The sequence below is a fragment of the Calypte anna genome, chromosome 3, assembly GCF_003957555.1.
Source record: "Calypte anna isolate BGI_N300 chromosome 3, bCalAnn1_v1.p, whole genome shotgun sequence".
NCBI lineage: Eukaryota > Metazoa > Chordata > Aves > Apodiformes > Trochilidae > Calypte > Calypte anna.
This window is the reverse complement of record NC_044246.1, coordinates 62119176-62138411: the sequence shown is the minus strand read 5'-3', so window position 1 is coordinate 62138411 and position 19236 is coordinate 62119176. Positions and strand designations below refer to the sequence as shown.

The 19236-nt window shown below is 38.7% G+C and overlaps 1 protein-coding gene across 1 annotated transcript in view; it reads right to left on the bottom strand.

Annotated features, from left to right (window-relative positions):
- THEMIS (thymocyte selection associated) overlaps positions 1-19236 on the bottom strand; it is a 75637-nt gene that overhangs the window by 33149 nt on the left and 23252 nt on the right. The window contains exons 3-4 of the mRNA XM_030448126.1: positions 18403-18861; positions 14332-15377 (exon numbers count right to left, since the gene is read on the bottom strand). Of these exons, the coding sequence (XP_030303986.1) occupies positions 14332-15377; positions 18403-18861 (1505 nt within the window). The remainder of the gene's footprint in view (positions 1-14331; positions 15378-18402; positions 18862-19236) is intronic.

Here is a 19236-nt window from a genome sequence, read left to right as displayed (position 1 = left end):
TGTAGAATATTTGTAAAGGAGTTATTAAATCAACAAATTTGTCTTGTAGGCTGTTGTGTTATTACAACTACTGTGCCTGCAGTCAGAGTGAAAAGTTGCATTTACATTTGGAATTTGTAAATATGAATTAGAGTTGTACATTTGAAACTGTATTTACATTTGAAAAAAGTTATTTAAAACATTATAGCACTGCTTGGCAATGTCTGTTTTAAAATAAGCTGGAAGTTCACATTACTATGAAATTTTTAGCATAATGTTTTGTGTCGTTAGATATCAAATCTTTTTTTTGTAATTACATAAGAGATAACAACCAACAAATAAAGAAAATGTATTTAGGGGCTCAGGAGAAACAAATTATCAATCTATAGTCCACAGAAATTTTAGAGTCATATGTTATTGTTGCTGTTGGTATTTTTGAAAGGTGCTATGATTTATTGCTCTAAACATATAGTCAAAAATTGAAAACATGGATTAAAATGTCTCCTACTTGACCTTTTCACAGATATACCATAAATATTAATGCTAATTTTATGCATTCAACAGCTGCTGATCAAATTATATATTGTGAAAAGTATTGTTTTAAACATTACTCCACCATACAAATTACACAGTTCCATGGCAGATTTTGTGGTTTTTTTCTGTGAATAGGTTTTTCACAAACCATTGCATAACCTCCACGAATTTATACTGCATTAGCGGTTATAGAAGCATATGACGACTTCTGGTTCATGACTGGATTATTTTTGCATGTTAGGGGTATCAGAAATTCTCTTTGACATCAACCACACCTCCCAAAATTTTTGACTTTTATTTATTTATTCAGAGATGAGAACTCAGTCAGACACTCATGCATAAAACCATAAAAATTAACAGACAGCAGCAAACCCAAAACAAGCACCTTGCACTTTCTCTTGGAATTTTATCTCTGTTCACATTTGCAGCACTTCCACCCTTAGCCTTGCTTTTATTTCTATCAGGCACTGCAATCTCAGTGAAGAACAAGTAGTCTGTGTTTGGCACAAAGCAAAGTAAAAGGTAGCGCTGTGCTGCAGTGACTGAAGAGAAATAGAAGAGTCAGTGTGGCTCCTAAATTCCAGTGGGGGTTGCAGCCTATTCTCTCTTTTGTGTCTTATCTGGTTGAGTCACTGAGGAAAAAAAGATTTCTTACACTTTTTTTTCCTAGTGTGTATATCTCCCGTAGGATCAAGCACACAAACTGTGAGCCCTTACACTCATGAAAAGAATGACATGGAATTAAACTTACACAAGCCCTGTAAGGTGAAGTTCATGGGTGCTCTTCTGTCAGTGCTCATGAAGCTCCCAGAATTTTAACTCATAGTAATTTGCAAAATACTAGATATTCCTAAGTTTTGGCTAGGTTTTGTGTGAAGACTGAGAATTAAATAATTAATTTCGTAATTCCTTTTTCAAACGCCAAGCCTCCTATATGGTAACAGCTTTACTGAATGCTTCATTTATCACAAAATCATTCTACTTCTGCATCAGAATACTACTTCTTATTATGATTTCTTAGCCAGACTTTTCTCAAGAAGTACATTGAGGAAGACTGGTTTTGGTGCAGTTAGGACTTACTTGCCTGTTAGCCTCACTCCACTTGTAGGTCATATCATTAATAAAACGCTCTTGGGAAATAATAAGAAAACATTCACTGCCTTTGCTACAAACACTCAAATGGCTCTGATATCCCAGCATGCTGGTGACCCTAAATTTTGTGCTTTGAAGGAGGGCTGGGGACTGCTGGAAATCAGATGTAAAAGTGCTTGTTCATCAGTTAATCAAGCAGGCACATTCGTGCCCAAAACGAGAGCTGCAAAATTACTTGCCCTATTCTTTACACCATTTGCAATAGCTTCCCAACAGCTAGTTTGACTTTTTATTTTCTGCAGAATTGTGACTTTTTCCAACTTCTGTTTTCCTTAAAAGAAATTGCATCAAAGCTCAGGTCCCTCTGTGTCTTTTAGGGAATGTTTACTATTCATATACGGAAAGAGAAGTTTCTTTACTAGTTCATAATAATTTTTTGATCTATACAGAGGCCTGATGTTACCAGATTATTTGATACTTTTCAAGGCAGTGAGAACAATATGGTGCCTCTATGCTTGCTGGCATTATACTAATCATTAGAAAGATATTTTAAGTTCCCATTATTGTAACTAGATTGGTTTATCAGTGAAGAACACTGCCTGGGAATTATCACTCCAGCTGCCCTCAGAAAGTGCTTTCTGTACAATATTTATTTTTTTTAGTTGAGTATAAGTTATACTTAATTTGTGTCTTCTGTGTCCTTAACAAACTGTGGCCTGCATGGAAATGCACCTCCTCCCTCAGTTAAATCCATGGCACTGGGGCATCCAAAATGCAATTCACAGATTCTGCCCACAGAGCCTCGTCTAAATGACATTTGAGATGTTTTTCCAGGTACTTTCAGTCTCAGTCTGAGTAGTCATCTGCCTTTAAAACCTTCTCAGCTTCATGACCTGTCCCTGGCCTTGTTCATAATGAACACAGTACCTTAGGGTATGAATTTATGGTTCCTTGCCACTAACTCTTTTTGTAAATACTCCTACAGCACTCTAAATTGCCTTGGTTTGAAGCAGCTTAATCCTCTCTCAAAGCCATGTCAAATATCTACTACTTTCTGCATATTGAGTCACCACAAAAGAGGCCATACAGAAGACCAAATTAACTGTAAATTCAGAGCTTAGCACAGTACTTTATGTAGACAAGCCATCTATTTCAGTTAATTCTTTGCAACTAGGTCGTAGTAATGATATACCAGCATCCCCACAAAGACGTTTCATTTAGTGTTCCCGTTTTTACTTTCAGTCATGACTCTGGAGTTGGCATCTAGTCAGGGAGAGAATCTTATTATAGCAACGTCCAGATGTGACACACAGCAAGGATTAAAGTGTTATCCAACTTGTACATGCATAAGCAGGCTCCCTGGAAACAAAATTCAGACTGATATTTTCATTTTCAAACCTGCATTTTCCTCCATCTGAGCAGTCAATGGAGCATCTTCCTTTCTAAGTAAGATCCAATTATAATGAGAGCTTGGATTGACAGGAAACATTATTATAACTGAATGAGCTGTCAAATCCATGATTAATAAGGTTTTTCATTTAGGTTCAACAATAGCAACATCAGACCACTGGCATATTATTATTCAATAGCTCATAACATTAATAAGAAGGTTTACTTTCTGTTTTGAAGGGTAGAGGGAGATCTCACACTCAACTATTCATATAGGGCAGAAGTAGTTTCAAGATTTCATGAGAGGATTTTATCACTGTGTTTTCTGAAAATGCAAACTAACAAAAAGCCTTATGCAAAATCTAACCCTGCTATTTAAGGATTTAGTTTCTGTTTTCCTTTAGCTTCCATATTTTTGCATCCACATTCCTATTGTTTGAACCATAAGAGCAGAGAGAAAATATCAGTAGTGTAGGAGGTTTGTAGCCTGGGTGTCCATATTATTAGATGTTGACAGTATGTAATATCAGTAGGAGGCAAACCAACACTACTATGGTCTGTATCTGTTCAGTGAAATGTAACCCAGCAGATAACCAGCAGATATTTCATGTTAGCCACTGTGCATGTATGCATTTAAAATCAGTCTCAGCAGTTGAAGAAGAGCAGATTTTGGATCCAATGACGGCAGTTTAGTTATGAATTAGGATATTCACATGAACATACTTAAAAAGAAAAATCCTCACCCTCAAAAAAACCTTTTTATAACAAAAAATGCAATTCCCTCCATCCTACATAAATTTTGCTTTCCCATCCCATTTCACAGTTTTATACACGATAACTGGGTATCTTATTTTTCTGTTTCACTAGGTCTCAATTTCACCTTCCTAGCCTACCTCCATAATCTGTTCTTCTATCTGAGGGGTGGTGTAGCTCCATCACTGCAAGTAGTGATTTGGCTGCAGAAGCTATGTGCTTGGGTTGACTTTGAAAAATAGCCTTTTAGTCCAGCATTCATTTATACATGATCAGTTACATCCCACTACTTTTTATCCAAGTATGATCTATCAATATAAAAATATAGGTAATCCATAGTGTGTCTCCTCATTTTCTTCCCTTGCTGACACCTTACATGCTTGCACAAACTAACCTTTAATATGCAACTTTTAGTTTAGTGTTATCATCTGTCAAAGTCCCACAAAGTGAGGAAATTTATGGAGGCATTCTGAGAAGCATCTGAGTTTCCATCCATAACCCTTTATGTCTTGAAACTACCTGCTACCATCTGTAAGCCAACAGGTGAAGACTATCTTTAAGACACTGAATACACCACGAGAGATGCAGAAGGCAAGCATAAAGGCTGATTTTTACTATAAGAATAAACTATAAAGTAGTTAAGAAAAGCTTACAAAGTTGTCAATAAGCCTCAAGGGGGTAACACCTTGCAATGTCAAATGGGTCAAGTTCACACTTCTCTTATATTTTTGTTTCTTCTTCAGTCAGATATCCACACTTTAGAATCCACCTGTCCAAGGCAAGAGTCACCTGTTTTTTGCACATCTTCTGTAAACTAATATTCTGCTGAAAATATTAGAAGCAAGGTTAAAACATACTAGTGCCCAGGAATTTCACTGCTGATGATATTTTGATGCTGTTATAGTTGTTCATCTTGCAGTTGCCAATGCACAAAGTGCTGCATACATGCAAAATGATGCTTGTCTCAATAACTATCCAAGATGGGGGAATGAAACATTGTGTCCCATTTCATAGGCAGAAAAGGCAGCTACAGGAACAAGTTACCACCAAGTAAATGAGCATGGATTTACAGCTCATTAACTACACCATGGCAACTGCCTGGGTTATTGCTCCAGAGTAAATGTGAGGTAGCTCTGAACCTTACTGAAAGAGAGGCAATGTATCTTGCATCTACCTGAGATTTAAGCATCCATATGAAGTAACTAATGAGCTGTAAATCCACACTCTCACTTCACACTCAGCAGTTCCTTCATGTATCTTGAGGCAGTGATACTTACGTGATTTGTCTGGTGTCACTGAAGCAGCATGTGACAGAAGTGGGAATATAAACCAGACCTACTGAGCTCCTGTAAACTCTACTCCTCACATGGCCAGAATTCTCTTATAGAATTGCTGTTCAATTGCTTGGCACATTTCCCTTCAAATGAGAGCAATTCACAAGCAAACTCAGCCACTTTTTTTCCTCATTAATACTGCAGAACATGCACATACCACTTATGCAAAACAGATGGATTGGTAAAAGTAGCTTCCAGTTCTTCATTTCACACATAAAAAATTATTTACTTTTTCAAAGACTCTTACATTTAAAAATTAAATTAAAGTGAAGCTTTGGGAATAGCTTTATCCTGTTTTATTCATTAGATTTCAACTCCAGCTAATCTAGATTACAATTTACCACGGGGTCTAAAAGGCTTTTTTCTTCTTCTTCTTCTTTTTTTTTTTTTTAATCCAGTACCTCCTATCAAGTGATACTCTACTAAGACTCCATCACACTGATTCAGGTGGACCATTGGTAGAAGCCTCTGCCTACACTCATCGCAAGACTAGGATCATTTCTCTGGGTTTTTTTAGTAGTACTGTGGGAATCATAACAGAATAGAGTATGCTGTGCCTCCTCAAATCTCTAGTTAATGTCTCTTAAAACAAAAAGTAGCTCATGGGAGGAAAATCATAGCATCACATGCCACTTAAAATATTTACTAGTAAAATTACTTCAGGTCCTAAGGCAGAACAAGAACATAATTTTGTTAAATACATTGACAAGTTCAACATTAATTATGCATCTATCCATGAAGAAGACAAATTCACTTTCTCAGTACAAATATTAAAAGCTTCTCTGTATAATAATTGATAAACTTTACTCATTTAACTGATAATGATTGATAATTGATAATCATTTTTCATTTCATTTTCACCATACTTTTAATTTTATATCTGTGACCTCACATAATCAAAAACCAGAGAGGGAAAGCCCAGAACTTCGATGAGTTTTACTGAATTTGATGAGTCTTTTCATAACACTCTCCTTCCTGATAATCACTCAGTTCCTCACTGCAAGGACTCTCTGGAAAATGTGAGTCACGCCTATAGATCCTTTGGGATTTATCCTGGCTCTCACACTGACAGTGAGTCTCTCATTTCATTTCATGGAGCAATGCACTTCAAAACATAATCCCAACCTTCTGGGATGCTTTCATTTCCAGGATGCCTAGCTCTGACAGTACTGAAAAAGGCTGAATTTCATGAAGGAATTCATAATGCAAATGGACATTGTCAGTGCTTTCTTTTACTTTGACTGCATACAACACTTAACTGACTCCAGTAAGCATTTTTTTTTCTTCTTTTTTTTTTTTTTTTTTTTTTTTTTTTTTTTTTTTTTCTTTTTCTTTTTCTTTTTTCTTTTTTTTTTTTTTTTTTCCTTTTTAGCAGAGGCTACATCATACATCAACATTAATTGATTAAACAGCACCTAAAACCATCCTTGGGTTCAGTTTTAACTTGTGCCAAGTAGCATTTTCCCAAACAGTTCCCAGGCATGGGCTGGTGTTTAGAGCTCCCCAAAGCCCATTACTAATACATAGTTTACAAGCAGCCCCACACATAAGAAGACAGAAATGATTACTAGCAGAGACATCATCCATCTCATGCCAGTTGGCTTTCAGAACCCAGAAAAGTCCTTGAAGGTATCTTATCAGGGATGAAGTCAGGGAGCCTGGCAGCCTCCTGGACCTGCAGATGGATCTGTGGGAGCCTTGGGAGCTCCAGGTAGGTTGCTGCTGGTCATGAAATGCAGGAGTGCAGGGACTGTGTTTCCTGATGGAAATTCACTGTGGTGTAGATTATCTCTGGCCAATTTCAAATAAAAACCTCTTTGGGGTCTGCTGAACAGACTGCAGTGCAGGCCATAATACGTAGCACTTCAATGACTAGCTGACCATGAACTTAATTTTTCCAATCTTTTCACTGTGAGAAGTGTAAATGATAGAATACTGCCCAGAGAACTGGGTCATGGGAAATCAAGCTGCTTGGAACTCTAGCTGAAAAAATCCCACATTTCAGATCTGCTAAAGTGCTTTCTGTGTTTTTGGGTATATGTTTTACATTTTTTCTTCCTGCTTCATAATTATAAGTAATTATATGATTCTGTTATTTGTTTTGCTATCTTATGTACTTTCTGCAAGAGAAAAAACTGTGCCAGTCAGTTCTCCTCTTGCCAACATCAATGGCTTTAAGCTCACACACTTAGTGCAGGGTACTCCATTTTCTTATCAAGGGCTCCATATTTTCATGTGGTGCATTTTTTTTATTTCTTCCAGGCATCTTTTTTTTTTTTTTTTTTTTTTTTTTATATTTCTTTTATCTTTGTTCTCCAAGTAATTCATTTTTAGCCCTAAGTTAAGCAATTTTCTTTTAACCAGTTGGCATTTTCATCAGTCAGCATATCCAAATGTTCATCTATACCTTACTTAATTTCATGTGCTATATCAGTATTTCCGGTAGCAGCAGTGCCTTTCTGCAAGGAGATTTACACCCCAGATTGCCTTACTAGTTTTTCAGGCAATTATCCTTCTGGCAGGCACATTGCTGTCTTCCCCACTTGATGTTTCTCTGTGGAAAAATTAAGCTTTTAGTATTGTTTAAAAGAGAAAGAGGATTTAATGCCAGCTCTCCATACCCAGAATATCAGGAAAATTCCAATCATTTATCAGCTGGAGCTTTAGGGTTTTCTGCTCCTCTAACTCCTCCCTGTTGGCTCATACAGAGTCCTGGACTCCCATCATCCAGATTAGAGTGCCTCTCCAGCCAGCATTCATTGGATTCTTTTGCAGAAAAACCCAGCGCATGAGGTAGGATGGAGCACAAGCAGGTTTCAGCCCACTATGGTATCAGGATGTATATAGGTTTCCCAGAAAATGGTTGTGAGCCCCCAGGTATGGACATGGCTATAAAGATCTCTGCAACAGAGTACCAATACAAATTCCTTCAGCTCAGGCTATCAAGCCTATGAGAGAAATAAGTGGCTTGACCCTTGTCAGCAGCTACAGCCTATTCCATACTCCAGTTTTGCTTCTAAAAACCCAGCTGAAGACCTCTGCTCTGCTGAGGTTTGTAGCAGGTGCTGATGAGGAAGGAGATGGAGTCCCATGTGTAACTTTGGATGACCCTGTGGTTCTTGCCTGATAATTCCCATGCCTTTGGCTTCAGCCCACTGCATGAGAGAAGAGCAAAGAGACCAAATGTGCTGGCAAGAAACAAGGAAAAGAGCAGCCTGATTGAAAGCAGTAGAGAAGACTGGTGAAGTAGGGTGATCAGTGCTGGGCCCAGTCCTGTTCAATATCTTCATTGATGACTTGGATGAGGGGATTGAGTCCATCATCAGCAAGTTTGCTGATGACACCAAGCTGGGGAGAAGTGTTGATCAGCTGGAAGGCAGGAGGATTCTGCAGAGGGACCTGGACAGACTGGAGAGATGGGCTGACTCCAATGGGATGAGCTTCAACATGGCCAAGTGCTGGGTCCTGCACTTTGGCCACAACAACCCCATGCAGCGCTACAGGCTGGGGACAGAGTGGTTGGAGAGCAGCCAGGCAGAAAGGGACCTGGGAGTCTGGATTGACAGGAAGCTGAACATGAGCCAGCAGTGTGCCCAGGTGGCCAAGAAGGCCAATGGCATCCTGGCATGTATCAGAAACAGCGTCACCAGCAGGTCCAAGGAGGTGATTCTGCCCCTATACTCAGCCCTGGTAAGGCCACACCTTGAGTACTGTGTTCAGTTCTGGGCCCCTCAGTTCAAGAAGGATATTGAGGTCCTCGAACAGGTCCAAAGGAGGGCAACCAAGCTGGTGAAGGGACTCGAACACAGATCCTATGAGGAGAGGCTGAGGGAGCTGGGGCTGTTTAGCCTGAAGAAGAGGAGGCTCAGGGGAGACCTCATTGCTCTCTACAACTACCTGAAAGGAGGTTGGAGCCAGGCGGGGGTTGGTCTCTTTTCCCAGGCAACTCTCAGTAAGACAAGAGGGCATGGTCTTAAATTGTGCCGGGGGAAGTTCAGATTGGATATTAGAAAGAATTTTTTCACAGAAAGGGTGATCAGACATTGGAACGGGCTGCCTGGGGAGGTGGAGGACTCTTCGTCCCTGGAGACATTTAAAAAGCTCGATATGGCACTCAGTGCCATAGTCTAGTGACTGTGGCGGTAGTTGATCAAGGGTTGGACTCGATGATCTCTGAGGTCCCTTCCAACCCAGCCTATTCTATGATTCTATGATTCTAGGGTTATATACTTTGGGGTGGGCTGAAGGACACATGGTAAATGCAGTGCAGAGGGACCTAAGGGACCTGAGTCTGGGAGGAATCAGGCACACATAGGTGTTAGGAGCAAAAGGACCCTGTGTCACAGCATGGAGAACATTCTCAGGGGAGGAAGAGGTTGCAGCACAAAGAGATGGAGGGATTTAGGGCCAGGCAGCTGGCAAGGCTTCAGTGGCAGTGCAGCCTTGGTTTTTTTGAGAGACTTCAAGAACTTGGCCTCAAATGACAACATGAGGTCATTAATCCATAAGGGCTGCACTTCCAGACTTCCCATGATGTTTGCTAGGGACTTTAAAAGCTGTTGGAAAAAAACAGTACATGGAAATATGTGAGAGGGGTGGAGAGAGGGTAGAAGGTGAGACTCCAAGGAGAGGGAAACATCCTCTTCAGTGGAGACAGAGAAAAAATAGAGGAAGAGGAAGCATGGCTGCAGCCTCAGCAGCCACAATGCTGCAGCTGTCAGAGAGAAAACCTTTTTCTTACATTTGCATTTGCACATTTTTGCATCTGCTAATGTACCACACTTTCCTCCCTCATTTCCAATGTCAAAAGATTCCTGAAGTCTGTTCTAACCTATTTCTTCCTGGAAGTCCTATATGCATTTTCTAATATGCATTTATTTAGGAAGGTTCATTTCTTGCTATGCAGCAGAAATATTTGTGTTTAATCTATTCTTTAAAGGCCCATGAAAAATTCTCGGGAACCAGAAAAGAAATAGTTAGAAGGAAGGAAAGGAGGCGCTGCAGGAAAACTCATTTGCTGAAAAATGCAGCTTATGTCTTATCAATTTAATTCCAGATAAGTCTTCATTTTGCTGTGAAGACAGATGTGATAAATATGTTAATGGCAGATTTCGATAGTTCAGTTTGTAGAACTGCAAAGCCAGATGGAGGTGATAATTTTTCTTTCATTTTAATTTTGAAATAAAAAGCAAGAAAGCAAGAAAGTTCCTGATATCATAACATTGTAATGACTTTTTGAAGGATAATGGATGTTAGCAGAGAATGATGATTAACTCTCATGCCCTGATACTTAATATTTTATTAAACTCCAGTTTCACTGGCTGGAATTGTCTCAGTTTTCTTGCCAGAGACAAGCAGATTTCTGCCTGTGACTTAGTTTTCTAGTTCCACATTCATAAAGGTATTTAGCAGCAATCCTAACTTGAAGCTGGTGAGTATTTTACTGATCCTACTGCTGATCAGGCTAGATGCATGCCTAAGCAGACCACTGAAAATAGCATTGGATGGTGTTAATCTCTCTTACTGTTTATCAGGAGCCAAATACTGCCTTTTTAATACCCTAAGCAGTTCACTCAGTGCCCTCAGGGTATGAGGAGTACCAGGACTAATCTGTGACCTTCCAAGCCTTCATTAGATTCCCTCAGAATTAACATGTACTTAGCAATATTTAGTGTAGGCTTCTCTTTGATTGTTTCAATTTAAAACAAAGTGATTGAGGGAGACACATTAACACCTTCTTAAATCTGTAGGGTATTAACTGCTTAAACTAATGGGCATAAAGAAAGCTGGAAAACTTGTATGACTTGAATCCCTTTGAAGGTAGGAAACAGCAGGGAGCAGGTATAAAGCTTAAGAAAATTTTACAAAATCATTTTGAAGCCTCTTTTCTCCAGGGTCTCTCCTGAAACCTTACTCTGGTTCTAACTATATAAAGAACAGGAACATATGGCTTGTTCTTTCTAAATGACTTTTAATTTTAAGAAGGTGAGGTCCTGACTGGTTTCTCCCACAGGACCTTCTCTCCAGGAATGACTTGGCAAAGAGACAGGGGCACTCCATTCTCAAATCAGTAGCATTAACTTCCAGGGTTTTATTAGGTCATTCATTTGTGATTAGCTCACAAATCAGAAACTGAATGGCTTAATTCAACATGGCAGTTAGAATCCTGCAAGGACTTTATTTCAACCATGCCAATAAAGAAAATGTGGATTTCTTTTGAATGATTGCTTGTGCCCGATGTTTTGCTACAAGATAAATGGTACTGTCATTATTTTGTCACCACTGTACTCAGATGGAAGTGCTTGTGGTAGATGTGATATTGGTTATTAAACAGATACCTGCTATTTATTGTTGATATTGTGAAATACATATCTGATATCTGATTTGTGAAATACAATATTAATTCAGCAGTCAACATATACTGTTTTATTTCATTGGGGGTTTTTCTTGGGGTTTATATTTGTTAATTTAGTTAGCAAATAATACAAAATTGCAAGCATATGTGGTCTGGATGTTTCTTACCCAAACAAAATGATCAGATGAGAGGGAAAGAAAAAGCCTGCATTGCGCAGAGGAGAAGAGAAATCTCCAGGCTCTGGCAGTGAAAGCTGTGTCAGCAGGAGCCAAGCCAACTTAATTAGCCCTGTGAGGAGACTGGGCAGAGTATTTGGTTAATGCAGCTATATTATATTTGAGAATTCATCTGTTGCCTCTGGACTTTGCTGAGCTGTGTGAACATCCATATCTCTGAAGCACTGCACCTTGCACGCAAGCAAAGGCAGTTCTTGCACACTTCTAAGACTACAGTCCATATTTGCTGTTAATCTCATCTAATTCAGCCACTGAAATGACCAAAAGTACAATAAAATATACACTGCATCCTGGACCTAGTGTTCCCTTACCAAGGTCAAGGCACAGCAGGCAGAGACAGCTGGAGCCTCTCTGGCCTTGCAGCCTTGCTGTGAGCTAAGAGGCTATTAAAACACTAGCTAAAGGTGACCCACCCTTGCAGAGCATCCTCAGGTATTGGCATGAAACAGCTGGATCTTAGACATCTGTGGGACTCATGGAGCAGCAGCATTTAATCCTGGCAAATCTTCCCAACTGGTGGGCAAGGAAGTCATTCACCACCCTCCAGCAATCATCCAGAGCTCCCTAAGCATCAGGCAGGGAGTTGCCTGCAAGAGGGGCACAGCAATTCATGCAGAACTAAAGCTTCTTCCAGGCTGTCACCTTGTCAGGCTTAAGCTCTGTTCATTAGGATGTTTGTTTGTTATTTATGCAAATAAGCTTATGCATAGTCACAAAATATGCAAAGGGAGACATTTATCAGTTTGGCACAATCTCCAACTTCCTGAACCTTCAGTCCTCCTTGATACATGTTGAAGAAAATGCAGTCTCCCCTGTGCCACTACTGCCCTAGAGAGGCCAAGGCAGAGCATATCAGCTCCTATCCACGTCCTCTCAGGGGATTCACAGTGCTCAGGATAGGAGAGATAATGCATTCTGTCTGATGTTAAACCTATTATGTTACAGCTCAGGATGTTTAAGCTTATGAATAAGGGATCTCTACTCGTTTCACCTTTCCAGGGAATGAGACTTATGAATCTCTATAACTCTAAATATTCTGACCAAGGTTTATTATTTATTTATAACAATCATGTGACAAAAAAATGTCCTCCAGAATAGTTGCTTAAATGTGTTGTATTGCCTGGACAGTTGCAGTCTAATGTCACTCTCATTCAGGAATGTGCAAAGGAGCCTCAGCTTTCCCCTCTCCCATGTTTACCTGTAAGAGTCTGGTCTAACATCAGCATCTGCCTGTTGCTCTCCACACACAGCCATCAGTAACTGCAGGAGGTCTAAGTCCTCCTGACTAGGAGATGGGTCTACCAGAAACACGACTTCAGGTATTTTTTCCCCATTTCTGGACCCCAAGCCAATATGAAGCTGACAGCTTCAAGGATCAGTTTCTTGTGCCCTCTATGACTAAACGGGATGGCTTATTTAAGCTGCTACAGGGTTCATTGTACACAATAGAAGAAAATGTCCCTTAACTGAGGACATGCCATTCATTTTTCCTTTGGTCTGTTGTAACCATCTCCCAGGACCTGCATGTATCTGTGGACCTGATTGTGGTCCTGGAATTGGCAGTGTGTGGAGGAACACCTCCAGCAGGCAAGGAGAGCCACTTAAAAACCTCCCCTTCTGTGGTGGCTATTATTGGACATTATTTGACAGCAACACTAAATAAATAAAACTAAATAAAAATAACTTTCCCTGACCCCCTAAAATCTAATTCCATAAGTAGCCTTTCATTTAAAGTGCAGCACAATCACATATAGCGACCTGAAATTATTTCCAATGTTTTTCCTCCTTCTCCTGTGGGGAATTTGCATGGTTTTTATTGCTGAGCATGGTGTTTTATGCCATGGAATATCACTTTGATAAGCTGGGGTCAGTTGTTCCATCTGTGTTTCCTCTCAACCTCTTTCCTACCTCTAGCCTACTTCCTGAGATATGGGGCTGCATGCAAAAGAGAGTGGGCTTGATGTGTTGGGTAGGCACATGGCTGTGCAACAGCCAACACACCAGTGTGTTATCAATGCTGTTTTAATCACAAATCCAAAACACAGTATCTTACAGGTTGCTGGAAAGAAACCTAACTCCATCACAGACAGACCCAATGCAAAAATTAGTGAACAAATGCATTGTTCTATGTTAACCATGAAGAAAGTTGTCCTAGAAGGGGCATTTCTTTCTTAACATCAAGTGCTATTCTAAAACAGCTGCCCTTTCTATTCCAAATCTACTTTGCCACTTGGGTAAGTACAAGTGGTCAAATATATCCATGCAACTTGACTTTCTATGAATTTAATTCTGTAGCTTCCAGATGCGCAAAATTGTCTTTACATCATGAGAACATACACTTCCTCTTAATAAAGATTTAAATACAACCACTTCAAATCTCTCCCTTAACTTTAGCATTTGTGCAGTAAAGGATTATGCATGCAAAATTATGCAGCCAAGCTTTCTGCTGTGAGTCAGCATGGTTCCGTTGTTTTACATGGATCAATTAACACACACTGGAAATTTTAGCCATTGTTGTCTATAATGGCTAATTTGCCTATTATGGGGTACTGAGCACCATCTGTGTACATGTCATAAGGATACACCAGTGAAATTGAGACTGTAAGTGGCCAGAATATGACCTATGGTCGTAAGAGATTCAAAGGGTATGATACCTTACCTTGGGAGCCTGTAGCACACCAGCAACATCTTGCTTGGGTACTGCAAACTTAGGTTTTGGTACAAGTGTTGTTGGCGTTTTGGGAGGCCTGGGTGGTGGATGAAGGGTTTGGTTTTCATATCTTCGCACCATATAGTATTGCTCTTCACTGATCTCTTCCACTGTTGCTTTAGTCTCAGGTGGTATAGCTGCCTGGACATCTTTACTGAGCAAATGGACTGACATGCTTACACGATATACAGGAATCTCCCAGAGGTCCACTGGACTGTTGGCTGTACTGACCAGCAAATAAGAGTCTGTGATTTCTTCTTCAAACTGCAGACCAGGCACAGCAGCCAAGACGTCTTCCTCAACAGAAAGGTCCCTCACAGACACTTTGACATTAAAAGGCAAACAAAATTCTTTGCAGATCTCAGAGAGCTGGTATTGTTTCTTGTCATGAATCACTTCCACAAAGCCACCTTCCAAGTACATCGGGAGGAGCACTTTTTTATACGTATCACTCAGTATTTGTTCACAAGCTAAAACGTCTATGAGTGTCTTTCTTTCCTCATAGAAAACTTCTCTAGTCTGGCATTGCTGAACTAGAAATTGATCTCCAACAGAAACAGAAAAAAGCTCTATATGAGGGGAGTCAAAGGCTTTAGTTGCAACAATATGAAGCTGTTCCTTTCCACTTCTTGCTACCTCCAAGTCATAGGCAGTTGGAAACTTCCGAGGCCTTCTCTTGAACTTCCCTTTGTAGCTCATAGGGATTAAAAAATGTCTTTTGGGAGAATCACTTCTGATCTCAGAGGCTAGGACTCTTGTTGCCTGGTACTTCTTGTAGATTATAATCTCTTTTCCTGTACACATGAGGCTACAAGTTTTGTGGCTTCCTGAAGGCCCTTCCACTATCTCAGCAGCCATAGGAAACTCCTTGCTTGTTCTCTCAAATACATCTTCCAAAGACAGTGGCTGAAGGAAAGAGCTGGTATCATAATATTCTGTTATATCCTTGACCTCAACATCTAGGTCTGAGAGGATATGAACTATTTCCTTTCGAACTGAAAAGAAAAAGAAATACATTGATTTTTGCTTCCAAACTGACATTGGAATAAAACATACATATCCTGTTGACCAGGTATTAAAAATTCCTCCCCTGAGGTGTGCACTTCCGTATGTTAAAACGCACAATTACCAGGGTCAGTCAAAGTCTAACGGATTTAACTTGAGATATATGGCTGATAGATCTGCAGGAGACCTCAGAAAGGAAGAGAGAAACAAGGCAAGATGAGAACAAGATGTGCAAGTGCAACTGAACAAAACTTTAGGGAAAGGGAAAGGAAAAAAAATATAGTTCACTATCTTTCTCTCGGCATCTCCAAGTTTAATCAGCTAATTATTCTATCAAACTCATTTTCTTTAGTACAAGATGTATTCATATTATTTTATTTCATAGTAAATCATGTTTTTTCCAAAGAAATGGGTGGACAACATTTTTAATAAATGAAACTCATTAACACACGTTGCTATGCCTAGTCTGGGAGAAATAAGATATTTTTACATTTATAAGAATCATGAAAAAATATATAATTATTACAAAATAATATCACTCTAAAAAATAAAAAAATCTTGGTAACAAATTCTAAGCTTATTGTTAATGAGTGAAGAAATTCATACTCTAATGGTTCTCTCTGGAACTCTTTTGTCTTTTTCTTCAGCATCTGGTTTTATTGACTATCAGAACTGAGCCAGTGCCTTTAACAGTCTTCAAAGGAAGAACTCTTTTATCACAACTGAACTTGCAAAATTTTGGATGCAAAATTTCCAATCACAAAGCTGGCTATGCGAGTGAGTCTTGGTACCAGATCAGTGACACTGCAGTTCACTGACTACAACAGTAAAATTTAAGAGACAAATAATATTTAATGACTCTCTTCATTAAGACTTATTCTGCATAGACCTACACATAAGAGTATCCTGTGGATTCATACTTTCATGCAGCAGGAAATAAAAATGTTTTATACTTTAAAATCAGTATCAGTTATATTTTATATGAAAGATTTTTATGACAGCAATTCAGGATCTGTTTATTCCAACTCTGCTTTTGTCACATTGACATCTCCACGTTCAGGTGACAAACATCCTCAGCACCACAAGGGAAAGTCAATGAAGGAGAAATGAAAAGTGAAAATGAAAGTTTTCTATGAGCGTTTGGGAGAGTTTCACACAAATAACTTCTTTGTTATTAAGAATGAGAAGGATAGAGCATTCCTGCCCACAGCATGTGTAAATGTAATCTATCGTTCTTATCAGGAATATTTTTTACTGAATTGTGGATAGTATTTCTCATGCTTCATCTTGTGTCTATATAGTCTAAAAATGATGAAAATCAATTTCTCATGGGCCACAAAAAAGTACTTAATAATGTACAGTGAAACTTACTTTTCAAGTTTGTATTAAATACTTATTTAGGACATATTTAATGCCTCTTAAATGTTGAACACGCTGTGAAATATAAATGGGTATGAAATAAAATCAACAGATACAGCTCTCAGTGGAATATCTGACTGGAAGATGAGGGAATACAGAATATTTCTGAATCTTCAGAAGGCTTTTTAGAAACATTAATTTTTTATTGATTCTGTACATGTATCTAAGTGGGTAAAGGAATACACCTAGGTGAACCCAGCTTCACAAGAAGTGATAGATTCCTGAATCTCATTAGAATTGTAGAAAACTAGATATTTTATCTTGAGAAGATATACTTTCCAACTCACACATTAAATCACCTTGCAAGCACAGCTGAATGTTTCATGGCAAGCATTTAACAACTGCAGTACATTGTGCTTACAGTCTTTGCCCACTTTTGTTTCTTCCTCTTTTATCCATTTACTTACATAATTCATCAGAGAAAGCTCAACTATGAAAAGATTTCTGCTTACTATCATCATGAATGACATAGTTCTGTTAGGATTTCATTTCTATGGACCTCACTGGTTTGCTTCCTGTAAACACAGCAGGCAACAAAATCTTCCCAAAAAATAAGCTGCTACCCTGTGAACTTTAACAGGATGGATGCAACAAGTAGAATTGCAGCAGTTGCCATCTATTGCCTGGGCTGTCCTCAAGCAAGGTCAAACATTTTAGCTTAAGCTGTTGTATTATTTGTTTTGGGTTTTTGCTTAGGTAGTATCTCAGTTCAGAGAGGGTACACCATGCACACACACATGGTCCATCACTGCAGCTCAGCTGCTGAAACCACCAAAACTCGTGAGAAATTCACTGTGTGTTCATACCTTTGCATACCTAATTTTATTACCATGACTAATTTCACTACCAGGGTTCAAGTAAAGTGTAGATATGGAAACTGGTAAGAACAGAACCCATCAGTTTCAATGTTTTGGTGGAACAAGTGGGACAGTGATAATGGGCCTTAGACAAAATTTTTTGTTTGTTTGTTTTTAAATAGAGCCCCATTACACATACTACAGATTTTGAAATACTGTTTTTCTAATATCTTCCTGTTTCCTCAAAACTAGAGGTTTCAGAAATTGCCTGTGACTCTTTTCTGTTTATATTCTAGTAATATTTGCTTCTTTGATAGAGTAAAATAATACAGATTTGCTTTCTGCAACATTGTAATTCCGGAAAAATAAATGGTAGTTAAGTGTTACAGAAGAAATATCCTGTGTTGGTTTTTTACTTCTTAGCCATAGCCATAAAGGATCAAGTGGCTTCTCCCTGGGCAAAGTCTGAGACACAAAGAAAGAGAATCTCAGAACTGAACAGAATTCCTAAGCTGCATTTTTCCACTGTGCAATATATTTTTTTGATTTAACAATGATTTAATTGTAGTGACCAATAAGATGACAACAGAAAGAAATGCAAGGTAGCAATATGAATAAACAGGTGACAAAGGAATAAAAAGTGCAACGTTATTTATATCTTAATTTTGAAACTAGCATCAGTGGCAAATACTGGTCAGTAATTCTTCACCAAACTGAATCCTTTCTTCCTCTTTTAAGCAAACTTTGTGTATTTAAGGGTACCTTTCAGTACCAAGACAAACAGCACATTCCTACTTACATTTCATTACTGCCTGCACTTCATAGACAGGTGTGAGAATCAAGCACCCATCAAAATTCTCAGGCAGCGGATTAGAGGAGTCCCATGAGTGAAAAGTGTTGGAAAGTTTGACAATCCGGCTTCTGCATTTAGGGATTTTCCATTCTGCAATCTCTTTTAGGGTGTATATCTGATCATCCTCACATTCATAGAATTTTCCTTCATGTGAAAGGGGCAAAGTAAAGGAATGAGACTGATTATTTCTGACTACTCCACAGTTCACAACCATCACTCCGTTGACCTCTTCCACTGAGTTGAAGGTGATTTGCTCTCCATGTTTGATAGTGAAGTTTGCCAGTTTTATATCTTCAGGGCTGTAGAAACATGGATGGACAAATCTTTTTGGCCCAATAGAGACTTTTGTTGTAATTTCTTCAATGCTAACATATGGAGTTTTATCTGCCACAATCTTAAAAAGACCTAAGAACAGAAAATCTGCATTATTAAAAAAGAAATATATAAAGAATGCCATGCCAAATTTTAAACCATGAATGCAATAAAAATGGGCAGCAAAACCACATTAAAAATTAATAGCCAATAATTCGGTTACTAGAAATGTGACCCTGTAAAGATAATGTCACATACATGATAGATAACATAGAAGGCTGGAATTAGCCCTTTATTTTTTTACTGCAAGTAATTCAACATTCAACAATTCAAGGTAATTCTGGCATTCAACATTTTTACATCCAGGGTAAAAAACCAAGAAAGTGTATTTTTTTTCTTTACTACAGAAAAAAGAAAAATTGTCTAACATTCTTTTGTTTTCTGAGAATCAACCTTTATGAAAATATA